Raw genomic sequence first — 23536 nt, 5'->3', positions numbered from 1 at the left:
TTTGGCGACTTTTTGCTCGTCGTTTGGCAACATTTACTCTAAAGTCAGTGGCAACCCTGTGCAGTAGCATTTGCAGTGATATCATATTAATTAGCGCTGCTACAAGTAAAGGTCTCTGTGCTGGCAAGTAGTAATAGCAGGCTAAGGTCCCGCATACCTGTCTTCTAATGAGAACTAAATGCCAGTTGGTTTGCACAAAGCTTGATATTGCCGTGAGCACTCTTTTTTCTATTTTTATGTAACCGGCCCGTTAAATGCATAACCACTGCCTTGTGCAAACCACGCCTGGATGTCTGGGAACATTAACGATTATTTAGAATCTTCCAATAAGATTATGCGCCCAATGCGAACAATAGAGTTTACCCTGGAACTAACCTGGGTCCATCGATAATGCTGGAATATTCGATGCCACACGTATAAATGCCGATGCGCTTTACTGCTGATCAGATTATTCAACAACTGTGCGCGGTGATATCTTTGCACTTTGAGTGTCATTCATTTCCTGGGCACAAGTTGACCCAATGAAGAGGTTCATCTTTACTGGAGGTGATTGCTTTCTTCACTGTCACAACCACTGGACAATATGTCAATTGATTCCACAGCAAGTGATTGTAGGGTAATAAGTGGTAAACTAGAGAGAATTTTTTAAAGTAATAGTAATAATAGCAATAATAATAATACGGTCATTAGAGTTCTCAAATAAGGGTCATTCCACGCCAAACGTCCCAGACATTGCGCTCGACCCTCTCCAATTGTATTGTAAAAAATTGTGGACGTTCATATCAGCGCACTATTTGCCCTCTGAAAGTATTTTTTGGAAAAAAAATTTTTCTTGTCTGTTACAGTGATTTGAATTTTGCCGTGGTGGGTGAAACATAGGTTGCGAAAAAATACTATAAGAAATACAATACTTTACGGAACGCCTTAATATCTGCTGTTTACTTGAAAAGGAATGGCACTATCTTATTATCACCCATTGACGACCACTATTTTGTCTCACGGTGTGCTTTGTGGTGAAGCAATGCTGCAGTTCTGCGCCCATTTTGATTATTTTTTTAAATTCTACGAATATTACAGACAAAATAGGACTATATCACATGGCTGGATAGTTGGCAGTAAGCGTGTAAAAAAAGTATTGAAGTCGATGACCGAGTAGATTCGAAGTGGAAGGGGCGCAAACATTGAAAAATGTGTGAAATGCTCCACGTTCAGGCACATGTAGAGTGGTGATGCAGTCCAAGTAAAAATGCACGCTTGGTCTCGTTGGGAAGAGTAAACAAAGGAGATTTATTTGTGAAAGTTTCATCGGAGTGTTTTTTGTTTTTGGCGAGAAACAAAAATTTATGTTGAGCGTTCGCGGCGTGCCTGGGCGCGGGCCCGTAAGTCCGCTTCACTGCGCCGCCGCTGTTCCCTGAGGCAACGGAAGTATGCAGCGCCCACGCGGGTGGCACGATCGTGTGCTGCTGGGAGTTTTTACGTTTCGACACGCATTCTTCGGCTTTCCGCAGTGCCGCCGACGAAGTGTCAGGGGAAACGAGTGATGGTTCGTTTAAAATATATTATTATATAATAAAAGTGGCTAACAGGCACCGGGAATACACTTATAATTCTTTTATATGGGCAGCTCGCTTGAACGTGACTCGCGCCATTCGTGCCTCGGAGCTGAATGGTGCTACGTATTCTTACGCTCGGATCTTCGGCAGAGGTGAACTTTGCTCCGGTGATCGCGTCGCACCGGAGCAGAGGTTCGTCTAAGGATCACCGGGGCAAAGGTTCGGCAAAGGATCACCGGAGCAAAGGCACTCGAAGGTTCGTCTTTCGGCCGCATCCCTTGGCAGCGCGTAAGATAAATATTGCGAATGGTGAGTATACTGCTATCGTGTCATATTTTAGACGGAGAGCCTGTACAACGGAAACCGAAAGCGATAAATATACAAAAGGACGAAGGCGGCTTCGTCCTTTTAAATGTCTATCGCCTTTGCTTAGTAATCGCAAGGCGATTACTAAGATGAAAGCATCGCATGCAGCTTGGCAGAAAGTTGAGCTCTCAGCAAGGTTTGAGTCTACAATCTCCCTCAAAGGTACGCGCACGTTTCACCTTTTCGTGCCATCATCACTGACCACTCTTAATGCCGGGCTCACCACCTACTCAGCAACACGGGCATTTCAAGTGGCGAAAACCATACGTCGGCAACGCAAGTAAGAACTGAAACCTCCGCACAGATCGAAAACACAACCCAAGCTCTGCGCCGGTCGTACGTGTGCACGCAGTGACGTGGCATTGAAATCGTGCTGTGCTCCGACTACTAACCGGCAGCCTTTAGTGCCCTTACGAAACATTCTGCCAGCCATATACACTGTTTGCAAGCTTTCAGCAACGTGAAAACTCACAGCAGCACACGATCGTGCCACCCGCGTGGGCGCTGCATACTTCCGTTGCCCCAGGGAACAGTGGCGGCGCAGTGAAGCGGACTTACGGGCCCGCGCCCAGGCACGCCGCGAACGCTCAACATAAATTTTTGTTTCTCGCCAAAAACAAAAAACACTCCGATGAAACTTTCACAAATAAATTTCCTTTGTTTACTCTTCCCAACGAGACCAAGCGTGCATTTTTACTTGGACTGCATCACCACTCTACATGTGCCTGAACGTGGAGCATTTCACACATTTTTCAATGTTTGCGCCCCTTCCACTTCGAAACTACTCGGTCATCGACTTCAATACTTTTTTTACACGCTTACTGCCAACTATCCAGCCTTGTGATACAGTCCTATTCTGTCTGTAATATTCGTAGAATTTAAAAAAAATAATCAAAATGGGCGCAGAACTGCAGCATTGCTTCACCACAAAGCACATCGTGAGACAAAGTAGGGGTCGTCAATGGGTGATAATAAGATAGTGCCATTCCTTTTCAAGTAAACAGCAGATATTTAAGGCGTTCCGTAAAGTATTGTATTTTTTAGAGTATTTTTTCGCAACCTATGTTTCACCCACTACGGCAAAATTCAAATCACTGTAACAGACAAGAAAAATTTTTTTTCCAAAAAATACTTTCCGAGGGCAAATAGTGCGCTGATATGAACGTCCACAATTTTTTACAATACAATTGGAGAGGGTCGAGCGCAATGTCTGGGACGTTTGGCGTGGAATGACCCATAAGAGATATTTGCTGCACCCTCTGTGTTAACTTAACTTAACAGGTAATGTCTTACGCTGTTGAGCTCAAGGACGCAGGTTCAATCCCTGGCCATGGTGGCCACATTTCGATGAGGCAGAATGCAATGACACCCAAGTACTGAGATCTGCTGTAAAATCCCAAGGGACCGAACTTGCGACCTTCGAATAACGCGTCAGGTGCTCTACCATTGAGCTACGGCGGCGGTCATCACCCTGTCCGCTTTCTAAGGTATAGGGAGTATGCACTGAAACTGAGCCGCAATGTGGCGCTGCGGTGCCCCGAGCTGGGCGCCATTTTTGCGGTTCTCGTGCAGCAGCCGACCCACGCTTGCTACTGTGCTTGCTGTGTGTACGCGCTAGGTGTTGTGTGGTGTTTCCCTGCCTTCCGTGTACTCGCGTGTATCATTAACGATAGTACGGCGTTGGAACTGTCCCCTACCACTGCGTGTTGCATGGACTTGTAAAAGTGCCCAAGCCGCAGGACGTTGTTGCGCGTCGAGCTGCGTCAATCGGCTATGGTGAACTGCACTGTTTACGATTGCTCCAACCGCACAAGGAACAGCCCCAACGACGAGAACTTTCAACGGGTAGGGTTCTATGTCGTGCCGAAAGTTATATCAGGACAGTGTGCGAAGACAACGGAGCTGTCGTCAAAGCGGAGAGCTCTATGGCTGAGCAGAATTCGTCGCGAAGACCTGGACGAATCGGCGACGCACTACCGCGTTTGCGGGGCGCATTTCATCACAGGTGAGCGCGGCAGCAGCATAAAATGCATCTTCTCGGCGTTATATTTTACGTACAGCACTGCAGCGTACGTTCCATTTCAGGAAGACCAGCTTATTCGATGGACGAGGCCAATCCAGACTGGGCGCCGAGCCTCAATCTCGGCTACAAGTCCACAACGCACGCTAAAAGAAGCGCGAGCAACAGCCTACCTTTGAAACGATGACGGTGTTGCCATCACGATGGCTCCAAGGATTTGTAGCTCTTAAGCTGCTCCCGCGTCACGAAACTTGTCCCGTGAACAAGATAATCGTTGATATCCGCACGGTCTACGCTGGGATAGCAGCCAACATCGTTCGTGAACTGGTCATCGGAAATCGCCAAGGGGTCGTCGCTACCGCATTTTGCGACTTTGATCTCCTGCGCTCGGGATCAGACAGCGACTTGGCATAGTCGCTGAGCAGCATCTTTTCGCTGCAGCAACACGGCGATCGCTTGCACAGCCAGGCAAATGACTAGATCCGTGCAACGCGCAGTGGTAGGGGACAGTTCCAACGCTGTACTATCGTTAATGAAACACGCGAGTACACGGAAGGCAAGGAAACACCACACAACACCTAGCGCGTACACACAGCAAACACAGTAGCAAGCGTGGGTCGGCTGCTGCACGAGAACCGCAAAAATGGCGCCCAGCTCGGGGCACCGCAGCGCCACATTGCGGCTCAGTTTCAGTGCATACTCCTTAAAACTTAGGGCGGTTAGCGCCCCTCTCCTTTTCTTAAGAGATTTGAAATATGTGCCAATGAGAGTGCCCCCCACCCTCCCCTCCCGCTATTTTTACTTTCCCATTCGCTGGTATGGAAACAGAGAATGCATGCGTACTCAATAAAGCATTTCATTAGAAGCACGGGTGTGCATTTTTTATTCTTAGGGGCTCTTCCACCGCCATCTTAAATATTGATCCGCGACCGAGCAAGGGCCCCCCTCCAAACCTTGTTGGATTATCTTAGCGGCGGCGCTTGCTCGGGATTTTACGGTAGGTGCGCACTAAGGAGCCCCAGAGAGTCAGGGTTAGTGCAGAGTTCCCCCACTACGGAGTGCCGCATAATCATATTGTGGTTATGGCATGTAAAACTGCTGAGTTAAAATTTTCGAATAGTATCTTTAGTGGTTTGGTATGGCCGCTGAACTGTCACACTGGTGTTCTTTGAAGCAAGGCAAAAGTTCAGAAGAAGACGGAGGCTTAAAGAGATCAACATTCTTGAACAGTGGTGTCGCTGGAGTAAACGTTTGCTGTTTTGAAGAAGACAAGACCACTTGTCGAAACGTTGGCTCCAGCACACTCCCTGTTCAAGAATATTAACGCAATAGCATTAAAAGATTGTTTCACAGAAATTTCAGTGTCGACATCAGTATCATCGGTTGTTAGTGAAAAGCCGAGATAGATGCAAATAAATAAATAATAAAAATCTTCGGTACAGGTGGGAATTGAACCCAGGCCTTCTGTGTGGCAAGAAGGTGTTCTACCAGAGAGCCACGCCAGTGCTTGAAACTGTTCTGGGGGAAAAAAACCTATACGAGTATTGTGTAGTGCGAGGAGATTCTTAAACTTATGTAGTATGGTGAGGCAGAAGCGTAGGATCCCCACCACGCCTCAAAACATGTTACAGTAGAACCCCGCTGATACGTTTTTGAAAGGACCGTAGGAAATAAACGTAAGAGACGGGAAACGTAAGAGCCGAAAAACAGGAAAAACGGCAAAATATTTAGTGGTACAGAATTTTATTTCAATTCTTACGAGCAGCACGAAAATTGGCGCGCTCAGCCGCGATCTAGTCGATGGATAGAAACGCGGAGCTTAGGACGGCCTTATCCACAGAAATGTAATCAACGTATGTGATTTTTTTAACACCAACAGCTGTAGGCATGAAAAAACTAAGCACACGCAATCACGACCGGCTCGGCGAGTCCGACCGCGAACCGCACGCACGACCATGCGAGCTCCAACCAGCTCGAACTCCTCCCGTTCTCCGACGGGATCCCTTCTCCGACAAATAACGATGATGATGAGTCTACGCCAACGCGATGGCAGAAGTGAATGCCAATCTCGAAGACCTTGCTTTCGCAAGCAATTACGTCATACACGCCATGTTTGTGCATTGCAAATCTCAGAGGCTATGCTTTTGTCAATAGTAAATGCCAATCTCGAAGGCCTTGCTTTCGCGAGCAGTTACGTCATAGACGCCATCTTTGCAATTTGAATCTCGAAGGCCATGCTTTGTTTGCATCAATTGAAAGATTGTTGCTTGCGCCTCTCATGCGGCTAATATTACGGTCAAACGAGGCCAAGCTGCGTGAAAATGCGCCATGGCCGCTCTCTTTGGTAGTCACTCGGTCGGCTCCGGGCGCACTTCGCGACGTATCATACGGGAACGGTCCGACAGTTACGACGTAACAGCGGGGTTCCCAATACATTGTATCCTATGGGAGCTATGCCGGGACCGGCGAAAAACGACGTAACAGCCGGGAAAACGCAGCAGTGAGGAACGTAACAGCGGGGTTCTACTGTAGTTGCACAACGAGTGGGTGGTTTAAAGGCCCGCCCATTACAAAGCGCTCAGGCATAATTCGTCATCATCATTAGCAGCAGCATCAATGTACATAGTGTGCAGGTGCACGTGATGCCTTACGGACATGTATTGGATACTTCGTCAATTTGCGAAATGAAGAATTATGGCGTAATGGGTACTTTGCAGCTGCACTTGCGGGAGGCATTCTAGGATAGTTTGAAACAGCCAATATTATGCGCACAGGCATTCCTTTTCTCGTGGCACGATTGAGGTGTCCATCGAGAAGCGAAGCGAGGCTAGTGAATGAGGAGGTGATGCAAACGGGGCCCAATCAAGCTCTCGTGTTCTACTCTTGAAGGCAAAGCTCAAGCATCGTCCCAGTTTTTCACGATGTTCTTTGAGCGGCATACTGAGCAGTTATCTTATTCACTCACAGGCCAACCGCTTTCCCTGCTGCGAGTCGTCCCACTTCCCGTACGCGCGGGACGTCTTCAGTCTCTGCCTGCGGCGGGCCATCGCGAGCCTGCACCAGTCGCCCGGCTACTACTTCGTCCCCGGCATGGCGGGCCCGCGCTTCCTGCGCAACGGCACGGTGCGGGCCATCGTGCTCGAGTACGACAGCGTCTACTCCTACTCCCACTCGCACCACGACATGGGCGCCTTCTGGAACCGCGTCGAGAGCTGGATCGAGCGGGAGATGACGACCGCGCCGCCGGGGCTCCGCAACGGCTGGTTCATCAGCGACCTCGAGTTCTACGACCTGCAGAGCAGCCTCGCGGAGGGCACGCTGGTCGCCATGGGTGTCGCGGTAGGCGTGTCGTTCGTGGCCCTGCTGGTGACCACGCTGAACCTGCTTGTGAGCCTGTATGCCATTGTCACCATCGCATGCGTCATCTGCACGACGGTGGGCGCGCTGGTGCTCATGGGTTGGCGGCTCAACGTGCTGGAGAGCATCACGGTGTCAGTGGCCATTGGCTTGGCCGTCGACTACACGATACATTACGGCGTGGCTTATCGCCTCTCAGAGCAGGTAAGCAAAGCATCCGTCCATACTAATACATGTCATTAGGCAGTTTTCGAATAGTGTACGCTAAGTTAGCGTTAGCGTTTGCGGCCCGCTATTTTCGTCACTTAATGGGAGCCCGCAAGCGGTTAGCGTACGACGCATGCGCGGTTGTACGAAAAGCCAACGCAAAGCTTTGTGTACGCTATTCAAAAACTGCCTATTTTTATACACAAGTAGGTTACCAAAGAGAACAGCTGACAAAATAGGGAAAACTGTCGTATTTTCTCATGTGTGACCTGCCCTTGTGAATAACCGCTACCCCTAACTACACACCACGGAAAAGTTGACCCTTTGTGGTCCGAAACCTTTACCCACCTGCCATCCATTCCAGTCCGCAACTAAAAAAAGCAAAGCTCAAGTAAAAAAAAGTTTACGTACTCTTTTAGAGATGGTGCATAATGCAGCGAGAAAAAACGCGTGAATCAACCACAAGAGAACTTGACAAGCAGTGCTCGACCACGGACCGCTGTGGTCGTGTTGTGTTGTCGGATAGGGGCTGACAGCGGACCGTAAAGGGTTAAAGAAAGAAAAGATTCCCGCATATTGCCGTAAAGCTGCCTTTCTTACATTACCGCAAAGAAGCAACGTGAAGCCACCTGGCACATCAAAATTGACATATATCATACTCTAACTTCAGCTCCGAATTTTCGGTATTTTTTGTGCAGGTTATGCGCGAGGAAATACAATAAATATACTTGTATTACCAGCCTATAAATACAGTCGACCACATGCCCAACCAGGCATCATAAATCATGCATGGGTCAGCATGAGACAAATAGTAGGTCTCATGTATAATCTATCCCCTAACATCTCCGACACCTGGTTTTTATTAAAAATGATAACATAAGTCACACGTGATTGATTACCTATGTATGATGATCAGGGTAACCAAAATATTAATTTGAATGTGAAAAATAACTGCATAACGCAACAGTATTAAAAAAAAACATGGTTGATCCCTTCATCATAGGAATCGGTATAGCACAAAAGTGAAACATGCCTTTACAGTAGTAGTTCATTGTTCATTGTTCATTGTGCATAGTTCATTGTGCATTGATAAATGAGAGCTTGCACAATGTCTGTTGCTGTTTAGGGGCTATAGCACCGTTTGATCTTGACGCAATTTATGCGTTGACGCTTGGTGGCACATCTCCATCCCAACGACTAACGTCAATAATCAACATTAAACCTTTGCGGTAGCTGAAGTTGTTAACATAAACCCGGACACAGCGTACAGTGAATCCCATGCAAAGATAGCATCAACAGTCACATTATCCCTAGTACTCGACATGCGCTCATGGAAAGTGTCGTTATTTGAGGAGAGAAACGGCAGGGTGTGCACTCTCCCGTAATTGGGTAACCTACATTTCTCATGCGTACACTATCACACGGCGCATCAGGAACGCGAGAGACAGAGCTCGTAGCTTGAGTCATGAATGCGCAAAGGTGTCCCACTGCCCACTGGCATGTCTCACTGTAACAAAGCACTCACTCAAACTTTATTGAAATGAAATGGAGTGGAAATCAAGCAGTCAGCCTCTGCGAGCGTTGAACGAAGGAATGCTGGCATCGAGGCACCCTGGCATTGAGACTACCGAAGTACGTCCTGTCGGCACTTGTTAGTGTCATGATGCAGTACTTCACCTCTCCAAGATGGCTAGTTAATCTAGTTAATTGCTAGATTACAATTAACTAGTTAATCTAGTTAATTGCTGGTGCAAAGCACCTGTACCAGCGTTATCATTAATATGCGGTCCCTTTTTATGATCTATCTACCAGAACACCCACGCAATGTCAACATTTTTCAAACGTATTGTCTTTAAGCGAAGTGTCACAGAATCTTGCTACCATCTTTGCTATTGCTGTCCACGGCCTTGATAATTCAGTAATTTTTTAAATGGTAAGAAGCTTATAGAGAAGTTAAACTCTTCATTAAGTAGGCTTCCTTTGGGGCAGACATCAAGGGAATGTGGAAATTTGCTTGTCCTATCAAACTATAGGCACTACACTACTGTCAGAGCACTGAAGGCAGCAAAGTTCCTTCTTTCAATGGGTTAAAGAGCCTGCATGCATGCAGGCATGATGCAGATGACAGACAGGTTTCGTGTCGGAAATGAGTCAGACGTCTTGTTCCAGTGTGTTGCTCTGACAGTAGGAAGTTAAGAAGGGCTTCTCAGCTGCTAAGCTTGTAAACTTGTTAGCTTGTAAACTGTAAACAATGTATGCCTCAGCAAGAGCCCATTCTCTTTAAGTGTCACCAGTCTACCAGCCTCATTTGCCTTCCCCTTTCTTCCTCGGCTGCAGCAGGATCGGGAGACCTCGGTCATTCAGTCGCTGTCTCGCGTTGGCAGCCCCGTCACCATGGCAGCCCTGACGAGCTTCCTGGCCGGCGCGCTCATGTTCCCCTCCTTCGTCCTCGCCTACCTCCAAGTGGGCACCTTCCTCATGCTCATCACGATCGTCTCCTGGGTGTACGCCACGTTCTTCTTCCACTCGCTGCTCAGCGTTGCCGGACCGCAGCGTGGCCAGCTGCAGCTGGACTACCCAAGCCTGCACTGCTGCGAGAGCGCGTCGCCGGCACCCGTCGACAAGACAGTGTACGCGCTCTCCGAGTCCACTCTGTCCACGTCGAGTGCCAGCTGCCCCGCGGCCATCGTACACAGCGAGAGCCACGAGCTTGAGCCGCTCACCCTCGCCGCGGCGCTCAATGGTGGCAGCGCGGTCAACCGCAACGGCAACAAGAAGAAGCAGAAGAAGAAGGCGAGGCAACGCTCGGGGAGCCTGTCGGCCGCAGCCGCGCGGACTCACGGCGCGCGCCGGAAAGTGAGCCTGCCTGTCGTGAGCGTGACGTTTCATGGCGACCCGAGCCCGCGCCACGTGTCGGGCGCCACCAGCTCGTCGACCATCGTGTGCGGTGCCGATGAAGACATTCACGACGACCCTGTCGCATGAGCCGGAAAAACCCCGCCGGGCAAACCCCATCGGACAAACGCCGCTGGACGAACCTCACTGGGCAAAACTCGATGGAAAGGCGTGGGAACGGTTCCCGCGTTTCTGACGTGATCCTCAGACTCCAGGGCATCGGCAGCAAGGCTGATGAAAGTGCCAAAACAAGGACCACGAAGGGAGACTCGTCGAAAAGCTTGTGTATCCCTAATGGGCCTGTTACAGTTTGAGATCTACGATGATGCACCATGCATCAGACGATCACAAGTGTGGCGTTGTTTGCCCAAGTGGCAGAATGTAGAAGAGAGCGATATTGTTGAAATAGTTATCCGCGTGAATGAGTGCAACGGCGGCCATATTACGTGCGGGATGGCTAATGCAGGGCTCAAGAGAGTTGATTTTCTCAGTTTCGAAGGCTTGTGTAACTCTAAAGAGCCTGTTTGAGGTCTACGACGATGCACTGTGCACGAGACGATCACGAGTGTGACATTGTTTGCCTGAGTGGCAGGACGTCGAAGAGAGCGAGATCGTTGCAATTGTTATCAGCTTGAATGAGTGTAAGGTGGCTATATTTCGTGCGAGATGGCAAACATGGGGCCCAAGAGATTTGACTTTCTCGTCAACTAGAAAAGTTTCGAGGTGAATGCAACACTTACAGCAAAAGTGAGAAAAGTCATGCTCATTACAGGAAGATGATGAAAGCTGCACTTAACACTGTCAGTGCTAAGGTTGGCCACGTTTTCTACACTAAAGTCAGGAGTTGAAACAAAGAACTTTAATGTTGCAAAACGTTGAGTATGCGTTTGAGTTTGCGTAGAACTGCTTGTCTGCTCACTATTGACAAAAAGGCCTTAGAGAAATGGGGACAATGCAAGAGTTTTTACAACTGAGCCCAGGTTTTCGTTGTTAGCTTGTTTGCTTTTTTCTGCGAGTTGATCAACAGCAACAGAGGCACTCAAAGTGCGACCACTCGACATGTACATAATGTCCCTCGTTGCCAAAGCAGCATGCAGCACAGTTGCAAAGAAGCTTATTAGCGGTTTGCCTTAATTGATGCGGCTACATTTTATTTATCGTTTCGTGTGAATGTGTAAATACGGAGCGATACAGTGGTGACGCATCGTATACCCTGAAGCACTGTTATCTACAGTCTGCATGCTGAGTTAATGAGAGTGTGATCAACATGTTGTAAATAAGAAAAATATTTGCGCTTACTTTCAGCCGATCACAGAAATGAACAAAAAAAAAGAGAAGCACTTCTTGGAGCAGCAAGCATTTTTTTTAATACCAAAGAAGTGTGTTTGACAGCGCAGTCGCTCATTACAGCTAAAAGTTTGCTCACTGCTGAGAGTGGCATGCTGCTGACATGAAGCTTGACATGTGCACGCTGTGCACACAACATTGCTAAATGAGACATGAATGTTTATGTCACGTGGACATTGCACGTGTGCGGTTGTGTCAGGCACCCACTCACTGGTGATGTGTGAAGCAGTTTATCGTAACTATATTGCTTCGTTCTGTAGCATTTGTTCAGAATTTATTTACAGAACATCATGATCAAGAAAAGCACTCCATAACCTGGCTATTATTGCATGCTCTTGTAAGTCAATTTAGCTATAATGAACATATGACCGTGTTTTGCACTCTAAGATTTAAATTTATGTCCACTTCTTACTGGTAGATTAAAAAAAAAACTTTATGACCTAACAGTTCACTCTATTCCTAAAAACGATTTCTTACAAGCCCTAAAAAAAGCTTTACAGCTATGTAAAGCATAAATGGTTAAGATAGCCTTTATACCTTGTGATGAGGTCTCATTAAATACCTTACTGGCAATTTGAAGAATTTAAATTGAGGGCATCGGCTGATCAGTTGAAAAGCAAATGAGTTATTTTGGGGCATACTGCAGCATTTACATATATGTACTACTGCCAGCGTGCGAGAAAACATTTCGCGGAAATTCTGATGAACGTTAAATTCCACTTTAAAACCTGCGATGAGTTATCGAAGAACAAACATTACAGTGTCTGAACAAAACCATGCAGTTTTATATCATTGACCAACATTCATGGCTTGTGACTTAAGTGACAAGCTAGCTCATTTGTATGTCACACTTGTGACATGGAGTGTAGGCAATGTATAGATGTGTGTTGATTTTATGTGTCACATTGCCGTGGGCACCCAGATGTTGCTCACTCGCGTTTCGATCTCGTCGTACTGTGTTGTGACTTTTCTGCAGCAGCATCCGTCACGCTTGCCGTCACATGTGACGCAGTGGGATGCATGCGATGGAGCTTTATGTTCTGGCACTGCTGCCGTGCAAGCCAAGTTTCCGAGACTTCCATGCAAGACATGTCACATGTGTGCTTCCGATGTCTATCAGTCTGCTGGTTCGTCACGTCACGTTCTTGTGTAACAGGCAGCTGATGCACTGTGTTAACCAGCACGCGTCTTCTTTTTTTTCTGTGTGTGTCACTCCAAAGTGAGCAGCAGCACCTGAAAGTCACAACTTGTGTGGCAAAACCTGTGCATACCTCCCGAAAGGTCGTCACGTATGCGTCTGTCACACCTTGTATAATGCACCGAGTCTGTAGTCGCCATTGAGCAGTAGTTTGTTTCTGTAAATACAAATCATGCAGAGGCTTTAGATATGGCTACGCACAGGGACAACATTCTGTGGCTACGCAGCAAAAACTACGGGCTGTAGCGATGGTACACATGTACACGATTTTGTAAATATTCCCGACAGACTTGATGTCGCTTGCGGTATCTGTTCTGGTGGTACGAGCACTGGGCTTCTTAGGAATCACGTCACAGCCGTGACCAAAATTGTCACGCAAGCTATATTCTTTAGACCAGATATATACATTGCATGTGTTGTTGTTTTTTTCACTTTGATTAGCAAGATTCGTCGTGACTGTCACACACCGCAAGCGAAATATGCTCAGTAATTTCTTGCCACCATGTATGTACTAATGGAACAGTAAAGTAGCATCATCATTCGGGAATTCCCGAAGATGCACATGTTGATTTCGTGACGTCATTGGACTCTGCAAGTTCTTGCTGGAGCCCAGCATAAAACCTTTCACGTTAAAAAGGATGTCGCAGTATAACTCGGTGTGAAAATTTTAGCTCGTAGTTTCTTTTATATCATCATACGAGAATAATTCAGATTTGGAGCTACATTTAGTGTCACAGTAATGTGTGAGCTGTGGCTCTGCAACTTTGGCTGTAAGCCATAAAATGTTGTCCCCAAATGTAGTTCGTATGTAAACACTGTAGTAAAGAGAGTTGTACAGTACGGCTGTTGTGGATCACGTTGACAGCCAAAGAAAAAAAAACTCACTTGTGTGTACAGCATCTCAAGATGGTCGTCACAGTTTTCTCGCCTCCACGATTTCAGTGTCACCTTTATTACAGCTTTGAGGTTTAAGTTCCTCACAGTCAAATTCATAATATATGTCTGTGTAAAGGAAATGTATTGGATCATACAAATCCTTACAAAATCTATTATCTAGGGGTCAGTCCAACACTTATTGACTTGGGCCACCTGTGCTGGAAAAACAGAACAACACACAAACATATGGGCCTAGAGATATATCAATATGTAGTACGCATACTAGTGTTGTATAATTTTGTTTATTTATTTGTTATGAAGCTTTGTTTGTTGAGGGTTTACAAGGCTAGCTTTTTGATTGCTGTAACATTAACCGCAATCTCTGCTGCTGACAGGATACTAAAGTTGCTGTAGAAATTAATGCGGATGGTTTTCCCAGGTTGGCACTGAAATCTGAAATAAAATTATAGAAATTTAATCAGAATTTTCTGTGGGAGATGTACAGCTCAAACTAAAATTTACAACAAGCCATAAATTCATATTACCTTTGCATGTTGGCTTCATATAAAAATAATGTGCTAGTATTGAGAACAAAAATTTTTTTTTACTTTATAAGGAAAGTCAAGATCACTATTTGTGTGAGTGTTTGTTCTCTCAAACAAAGTCAGTAGACAGTATGAAAGCTGGGTAGTATGGCTCAGCCAATGTATCACACGCGACAATGTTCCAAAGTTAATGGGACACACTGTTATTGATGTTCATGTGAACATCACCGGGCTAGTTGTTAGCACTTGTAGAACGTCAGTGTTGAAAACCTCGTCGAAAATCCTGTGTGTAAGTGATTCATTGGATGCACATAAAGGTTGGCCTTCACTAGCTTGATGACTGAATTACAACACCACCTTCATAATTAACATTTTTGAAGTAATTAGCAAGTTGCCAGGTGAATGTTAAAAAGAGAAAGTTTAAGATGTGCCAAACGGCGATGTACAGAGTTCACTTCCAGATTTCAGCAGGGCTGAATCTGCGTGTTTACGCAATTGTACATAACATTTCAGGGCATGCAAAAGTAAGTCATGTGCGCGTTCATGTTAACAATCACCATCGCCTTTACGTGACATAGTATATTAAACGTAAACTCATCTTGAAGCCTGAATCTCACCAACCTGAAGCATGACTCATGCAATTATTTTCATGGTGTCAGTTGAATTGTTGTTCTATGCTTCTCAGTTCCTTTTGTCGTGTGAAATAATGCAGTCTGCATACAATTTACAGAAGCCAACTTATGTAATCCCGACGCCACATGAGAGCATAAAATGACGCTACCAGCTCATTGCCTTAAATGTTAAGTCATTCACACGGTGGCACATGGACATGACGATGCTTCCACATGTGTTTTAATGTGTTCCCACAAAGTATTCATGCGTTCAATGCATAATCTAATTTTCATGTTACCAGGCCACACGTGACTAACACATTTCTGAAATAATCTGTAATAATAGTGCATAAAATATACCCACTGATGTTTCTTTCATCGTAATATAATTGACAGTGCAACGGGTTAAACACAGACAGAAAGATTATATTACGATGAACATCCACCAACTAGCCCAACTCGCGATTCTGCTTCATGATGTTTCTCTACCTACAAAACTTTGACCTATTAGGTAACGTTTCTTACAGTACTGTTACAACTGATGAAGAAACTGTATTCACTTCAGCTCTCATCATTTCAGTATTTATTGTCTTTACAAATTTGCATATAGCAACAACTTTGACATAATGTCATTGAAGGATCAAACTGTGATCCTTCAAACAAGAAAGTGTGTGTCGTGCCCTTGAATGTACCTTTCTTATTTTATTTTATTTTTTCTAATTTTACACTACCTGTTCAGCCTGTCCATTCATTGCCTAGGGAAGCAATTACAAGACCCTCATGTTATTCTTTTTTTTTAAATTTATCTTTCTGACCCTACAGAATAGTTTCTCTCTCTCTAACAAAACTTAAAAAATAACTATTCCTTTATCAATTCTTTCTGATAGCACATCTGTTTCCTTACCCTCGATAGACCATAAAAGTATGACAGAGATTTCATTTAAAACTGTTAAACACACGAAACAAAACGAAAGTTACCAGAGTTGCGCTTTCAACTGTTGCGGGATATTTCATGCACGAAACATCTCTGTTAGTAACAATGAGGCGTGTTTCAAGACATGCAGTCGTGATAAGTTTAGCTGTCATTCCATTATCACTGTGTACTGCACGTTCATATTAACAAGGTGCTGTACTGTATGGCAGCCCCCCCCCCTTGTAGCACTGTAAGATATGGTGCCAAGATTTGCAGTTGTGTACGTTATTTTATCGCCTGCTGACAGCTATTGCACAAGAGCTGCGTTGTATTGTTTGGTGCACGCCTACTACAGGATGTCTCAAGGGGGGAAGCTGCCTTTTGGAACAAAAAATTGCCAAAAATCTTGATCTTTTAGAAATTTCGTTTTTCAATTTTGCCAATAGTGATGCATAACCTCACCAATTTTCATGCATCCTAGATCATTATTTTAACCATAACCCTCTTTTATATCACATCGGCAACCAACTGATGCTGTTTTGTTAATTGTAGGGATGGGCGAACATTCGGGCGTTTCGAATATTCGAACGAATATTACAGTATTCGAATTCGCTTCAATACGAATTTAGATTATTCGAAATTTCGAAGTATTCGAAATGAACGAATATATGTATACATTTGACCGCATATAACCCCCTGTAAAAGTGGTTTCACTGCAGCGTCTGGTTGCTGTGCCGTGAAACAACTCTTCCGGGGGAAGTCTGTACTGCCGCGAAGCCACATTTCAAGGTTAAATGTTCATATTTTTTTAAGTTTAAAAGCATGTTATATGGGCTTATATGCGCTAAGTATAGTAATTTTTAAATTGTAACGTATTGCACCACTTATAACTTGCACCCTACTGCTATTCGAATCTTGATACTATTCAAGGCTGCTTCCACTTCATTTCAAACCAAAAAAAGTGACATTCACTCACACCTAGTTCCAATCCTTAAAAATATTGTGCAAGCATCATGACAAAAATGCTCATTTTCTTAATAATATGCGCTAAATACTATTCGAACTATTCGATTCAAAATTATTCGACAAAATCACTATTCGCTTCAGATTCGCTTCGAACCTCAAATTCACTATTCCCCCATCCCTAGTTAATTGCTGTTTTTCCTGCTTCATTTTTTTCATAACCTTACAATCTTCCGAGAAAGTTTTCTCAGCTCTGGCACTCGTAATTTCGATCTTTCTTCTCTTGCTGAAAAGCTCATTGTTTAGTGAGTGAAGCAGAGTGCCAAATGTTACTTTGGAAAGTTATAAGTTTTTCGAAAAGGGTGAAATAAGAAAAAGTTCTTTTTCTCGCTCATTCAAAAGAGAACTTAGAATGAGAGCTTCTTAACTTATGTTCTAGGAAAGCTAAAAGCATAAAATTAATGTTGTTGCATTGCATAGTGTGTGTAGAATATGACAATGTTTCATTCAGCAGAATCTAAATTAGTCAGTTTGGGATCAAGTGAAGTTTAGTGAATAATATAAAAATTAATGGTATGCTGTACATAAAAAGTGTGCTCATATTTGATTTGAGCACATAAAAATACTGACTAAAATAATAAAACACATTATGCCCAAAAGCCTCTTCCCCCCTTGAAAGCTTGGTCTGTCGTTGATGCAATTGTGAGTCTATGTGCTCAGCCATAGTGCTACTTTTAATAGTTGCAAATGATATTAGTAACATGTGCTGTGTTTTCTAGCACCAGAGTTTCATTTCAGCAGAAACAAAGGTATGTTTCGCTAGTGTTATGTGTTTGAACTGCACTTAGGTATTGTTAGGAAAAGGCCTAGCTAGCCTAGAAGATTTTTGTTATTTAGTGCGCGAGTGAAAGCGGGCGACTTGTGCCAAGTTTCGTGAACTGTTCGCTACGTCGTGCTGCGTTTATTATGGGCGTGTTAATAGTTTGCCCTAACGTGCAGTGATGTGCTGCACTTGTTTTGATAGTTACCAGTAACCTCAGGGAGAGAAACGTTTCGAAGGAGCAACTGAAAAACTCTGGTATGGCCAGGTAATGTCAAAAACAATTTGGGCAGTTTTATATCTGTCGCACACATCTGTGTTCAGTGCGTGCCGAAAATAGAATGGTTGCCCTGGTTAACTGCAAGCACTAGTGCTGAAAGCTTGCATGCCGTCTCTCCAGATGGCACCACTTCAAGACCTTACAATTACCTTGCGTGCACTCGGTAGTGGAAGTCAGTTTACATGATCTTGCATGCCATCGGTGCTGCCAACCTTGTGAGCCAGCTTTGCTGCCCTAGTAGCATGCATTGTTGCCATAACGTTGAAGCAACGTCTGCGACATTACGGCAACGTTGTGTCGGTGCTACTATAGGGCATCTGAACTTGAATAACACTTTCAAAAAGCAGTGCTGTCTCGAGTGTCACAAAGTTTATTGCACCCAAACGTTTCTTGCTCTGTGTTCATTTTCTTTTGTCACTGCAAGACTTACACGCACCACACGAACATACCCATAAAACCGAGAGTCGAACTCGTGTCTGCACTCGAAATGCTCATCGTGGTATGTGATCGCCGTGCTCACCACTGTATGTGCACATCGTGTATACCCAAGAAACTGTACAGGTGTGTTTCCCCTCGAAGACGACTTCCGTAAGAAGAGACGTAGCTGTATAACAGAGAGCTTAGTGAGAGCTAGATTGTGTATTCACGAGACGTGATTGGGGCGACACCGCGAGAGTGTATATTTTCTCGTGCCAACTATGAGAGTGTTGCAACTGTTGCATTGTTTTGTTTTTGTTTGTGTGTTTATTGTGAACAAAGCACTGTTTCTATTGGCTATTACCACAGTGTTTTTCACGGGCATTGCTTGCTTTGACATGTCGTGTACAATCTCCGAGATGAAAACGTGTTATTGTATATGTCGCTTGTTTCACTGATGTGCAGAATTATTTGTTGCTTTGTTAATGGGTCTCTATGCTGTGTTCCATGCACACCCTGTTCCATGCACACACAACAAACACACTGTATTTGCTGTGGAAAAGTGATCTGCTGAGGTGTGACCATTCTGTCTTGCTTATTGAGGAAAATTTGTGATTTGAAGAAGTCATTTCGACCTCTTTTGAAGATTGAAGAAGTCAGCTTGGATCTCTGAACTAATATGATAAGCATGATTTGTTGCCTCTGAATTAAAAAGCTGAAGCCGTGTGAGGGTTGTAACAAATTTGTCTTTTTTTGCACACCTTTCATTGTTTATCTTGTGCCTTCTAGGTATAACAATTGGCGAGATCTTTTCACCCAGGACACCCAGCCAATGTTTACCTATTGTAGCACACACACTTTTCAATTAATTGTATTAAAGAGTCAAAATTCATGCCATTGAAAACATTTTCCAGTCAATAGTTGGCCTATTTAGAGTTGGCAGCGGCTACAAAGATGTGTGAATTGCCACGTATAACAAGAAAATCGGTTTAGCTCGATACATAGAATCTAACTGGCATGTATACTTTCAGACTGTAGTATGAAGATGATTTAAGTGGTATTATGTCTAAAATACATAAATTTTAATTTTATTAGCTAACAGCAGCATGCACAGCACATATGTTTAGGTTGATTTAATGTGCAGGCCACCTTCTGAGCAAATGTGATGACTACAAGTTCAAAAGCATTGTTATGAAAGTGATATACCACTCGTAAATCACTGCGACTATAAAGCAGGAAACATGTTTCACTAAGTTATCGTTGTATGTCATATAAGAAATGCTCAAGACACGTTCCTAAGTTTTCTCGGAAATGAGCCTTCTGTTGCCACTTGTCCAACAGGCTTGATCGGTGTTGCAAGCATTGCCATTTTCCACTTCAATATTCTGACCGGCATGCATTTACTTTTGCATCAAAACCTCTCGATGACAATTGGAACGATATTGGCGAGGTAAACATAGTGAAATAAAATGAACCACGGTTATTTGTACAAGCAATGGCCTCTAAACCGTCAATTTAGATAAAAGTGCATCGTTGACACTTTGTTTTGTTGTATCCAGAAGCGATTAATGTGTTTCCAGTTTAGCCTCTCATTAGCTCGGCTTTCTTTAGAGTGTAATTAACAAACGTCAGCCTATTTAAATGCTAATTTCAAATAAATTTCATTTTGGCTAATTTAGTAACTTCATTACAAGTGTACATGCCTCTGAAGTAATTTTAACAAGGTTGCAGGGATGGCATGGTAGAGTTTTCTTGTTAGCAACTTTTAAGTATCACCTCAGTAGACGCGCTTACCTGGCATTTGTTGACGTGGTGTGGCAGTGACGTAGATCCAAACACACTGCCTCCAAGATGTTTTCAGCTTCCGCTTATCCCGGAGGCCATGTTGAGGAGCTCATGCTTGGAAGCCATGCTCTCCATTCATTATGGAAGCCATGCTCAGGTCACGCCCCTTGTCATGTGGTACTTCCCTCGAGCAGTAGTGGTGACATTTATTTTTTTTTCCTAGCAAAAATGGCAATTTTTTTTCTGCTACCTTTGTGTGATGCTCTTAATTTCGAGCATAAAATTTTGCATTAAAGCTGTTCTACGTTCACACTGTCTGAAACATGCAGTGTAAAATTTTGTTGTGATTTGCCTCTAAGTTGACTACGAAATGAAAGCATTTTCAAGAGGCCACCTAACATATGTGTCATCTGAACCCATCCTGTGCCTGCTAGTTTTCTTAATTCACCATTTGGTAATGATTACATCCTTGTGTCATGCGTATTAATGCCTGATAATTTCACAAAGGGCCCCACTAAGGTGCCCTGCAGTTATATCTAGGAATAATCAAGAAATTGTGTTTTGTTACTTTGATATGGACTTCCTTTATCTTCTAGTAGTTCCTCTATTTGTTACTGACTAATATGTGTGCATTTGCAAACTCCTGCTTTTTGATTTTTTATGCGAGAACAGTGTCAACTCCAGGCAATGTATGTCATTTTTCCTATGCATTAAGGGTCATCGTCATACTTAAATGAAATTAGCAAAAGCAAATACCAATTAGGAAAGATCCAAATCAACACCGTTACTTTGGCCAGCACTCGCTGCATTTTAAAATTGTCTCCATTTACTTTTCATTGTGACTGCTGGTTCAGAAAAATTAAGAAGCGAGAGAAGAGTGACATAGACACAAAGCACCGAAGAGCTCCTCAAAAAATTTGTTATCATTAAATTTCTGCCAACTGTGTTTGAAGCATCTCTTCACAGAAAGGAAAAAAAGTTGAATTATTGGTGTACAGTCTAAGGTGTTCATTAAAACAAGACTGTTTTGTGAAGCGGGACTTACTGTATGACAAAAACAGCTCTCCATAGCAGAGTACAAAATCACAGCATATCCACGGAGTGAATGATGATGAGTGGGCGAAGCTGCGGAGGTTCATCGGTAAACCGTGAATCTTCCGTGAATTCTGCCCAGTACATCATCACCGACGTGAGATCGGGCGCGTTTATACTAAAGGTTCGATGAGTTATGACGACTTGCAGCTCACTTTAATTTTACATGTACGCTGTGAATTTTCATTGTTTAGAAAACCATTGCTTTAGAAAACACCTTGCGTCTTTCGTTAAGCAGCTGGCGTCTTTTTTCGTTTTGCTTAGAAACATCTGGCGTTCTTTCGTTTTGTTTTACAAAACATCTGGTGTCTTTCGTTGGTTTATTTCATCAATCAACGGCGTTTTGAACAAAATTTTTATTGTTTAATCACGCACAGGAGAAATCTCACCAGGCACTACCTTGGAGGTAAACAATGGCTGCTAATGGGAATGAGAGACAGAAGAAGTCGGCTTTTAGCTAACACTTACACTTCTACAGAGACAGAAGAATTCGGCTTTTAGTTAACGCGCACGCTGCGAATTTTTTATTGTTCAACAACGCACAGGAGAAATCTCCCACCGGCACCACCTTGGAGGTCAAAGGGTAAGACTTGTTACTCACTACTACGAGCATGACGAGGGACGAACGGGTGCCGCCCTTAAGGAGCTTCGCCCCTAAAATGTTTTTTCCCATGCTAATAGAGAGCTTTGGCATGGCGGACATATCAGACCTGCATATAGAAATTGTGAAGCTATTGCCGACGTCCTGTGTCACTGTGATCGGCCGTAAATCCCTGAACCAATCCTGAAGGGCATGACTTGCACTTTTTAAAGAAAGGAGGGATTGCAGAGAGAAAAGGGAGGTTTGAACTGGTAAGCATTGGTTGAGCAAGAAACTGCGGCGCAGGCACCATTTCATAAAAACGCCACGTCTTTGTCGGGGCAACGACGAGCTTATTCTGGAGCGTCTAGCACACTGTTTCTTGTAGGTGATTGTACGTAAAGGCTGCTATGGAAAACCATTGCTGTTATAATGAAGACGTCACTCTTTCCGAATGTTAGGGCCACTGGCATTCATTCGCTGACAACCATTGGTCAGATTAAGAAAAGACTTGCCTTGATATCATTTTGCTGTTCATGTTTCTACTGGCAAGTGTATGGAATAGATCTCGTCAATGCATCTATAAGGTTCCGAGTGTCATTAAAGAGCAGCAATTAGTTGTATTAGTAGATTGTGCTGCTTCTCTAATGATGTGTAAAAATTATAACTGGGTTCCAGAGCACGGTGTAAGAAAAATGCACCGTGGTTCAGAGGCGTAGGTTTCCCATTTTTCTTGTGGAATATGGACCAGTTGTGAATCATGGGAGGCACACGAAGAAATCAGTCGTAATCAGAATTTGATTCGGAAGTTTATGCATCATTACATTCCTTCATTCCAGAAGCACACGTCGGTGCAACAAAATGCCAATAATTTAAACTGCCTGAGGTCTCTCATTCAGAGAACAGTGGTTGGGTGAGAGCGCCTCCCTCCATTTAAGCTATACTCCTGTTACTGTGTTTCAGTTTGAAGTAGCCGTTGTGACTTGCACAGTGATCCCACTGAATTGAAAGCAGTAAACATTCAAAATGAGAGTGAGGCTCTTGGGAGGATGGAAGTTTGGAGTAAAGTAACGGCGGTGGACCATGGAACTTCACCAAAGGCGATACTCCAACAAGAATACTTTTCATGGGGGCAGCAACTGCATTCACGGGTTTCTCGTAGGTTTCATAAAGCAGTTTCTGCACTAAAAAAAACAACAATCTTCTTTGAAATGTTGGCTGCGGCAACATTTCTTGTTCTAACACTGTTCAAAAAACATGGGAAGACTGTTCGCACGTCACGGTACCCGCACCTTGCAAGTTTCTGTGGCCGACTCAATGTATTCATTGCGCCTAGACTCTGACGACTCTCGCATGAATCTCTGTTATTTAACGTTGAAATTGATTTGCTGTGTTTTTGGTGCACATTCTCCTGATTGTTGGCCCATTGAAGTCTGTTTGGGAAGCTGGCTTGGCTCGTTGTTATGGTTTGGACAAGGATTAACGATGCTCGTGCGTGTCAAGATGCGAGCGAAGCAGTTTATTTTGGTGCTACTGTGTGGAACCGCGAGGAAAAAATATGTCGTTTGTCATCAAAAAATTATTTTTGCCAACTCTCAGAGGGGGCAAGTGGAGTGGGATAGAAAAAAATGATTTGCCTTGAACAAAAAAAAAAAACGTTAAAGAGAAACTGCAGATATATATTGTACATACCACGGCCTTCTTGGAGAGT

At 44.2% G+C, this 23536-nt stretch overlaps 1 protein-coding gene across 1 annotated transcript in view; it reads left to right on the top strand.

Annotated features, from left to right (window-relative positions):
* The window catches only part of LOC119402488 (protein dispatched homolog 1-like), a 67482-nt gene extending 52164 nt beyond the window's left edge, over positions 1-15318 (top strand). The window contains 2 exon segments of the mRNA XM_049418669.1: positions 6907-7500; positions 9841-15318. Of these exon segments, the coding sequence (XP_049274626.1) occupies positions 6907-7500; positions 9841-10488 (1242 nt within the window). The 3' untranslated portion in view covers positions 10489-15318.
* The last annotated feature ends 8218 nt before the right edge of the window (positions 15319-23536 follow it).

This window comes from Rhipicephalus sanguineus, chromosome 8, assembly GCF_013339695.2.
Source record: "Rhipicephalus sanguineus isolate Rsan-2018 chromosome 8, BIME_Rsan_1.4, whole genome shotgun sequence".
NCBI classification, from domain to species: domain Eukaryota; kingdom Metazoa; phylum Arthropoda; class Arachnida; order Ixodida; family Ixodidae; genus Rhipicephalus; species Rhipicephalus sanguineus.
Note: the sequence above shows the minus strand (reverse complement) of the source record. Positions and strands in the feature narration are given on the sequence as shown.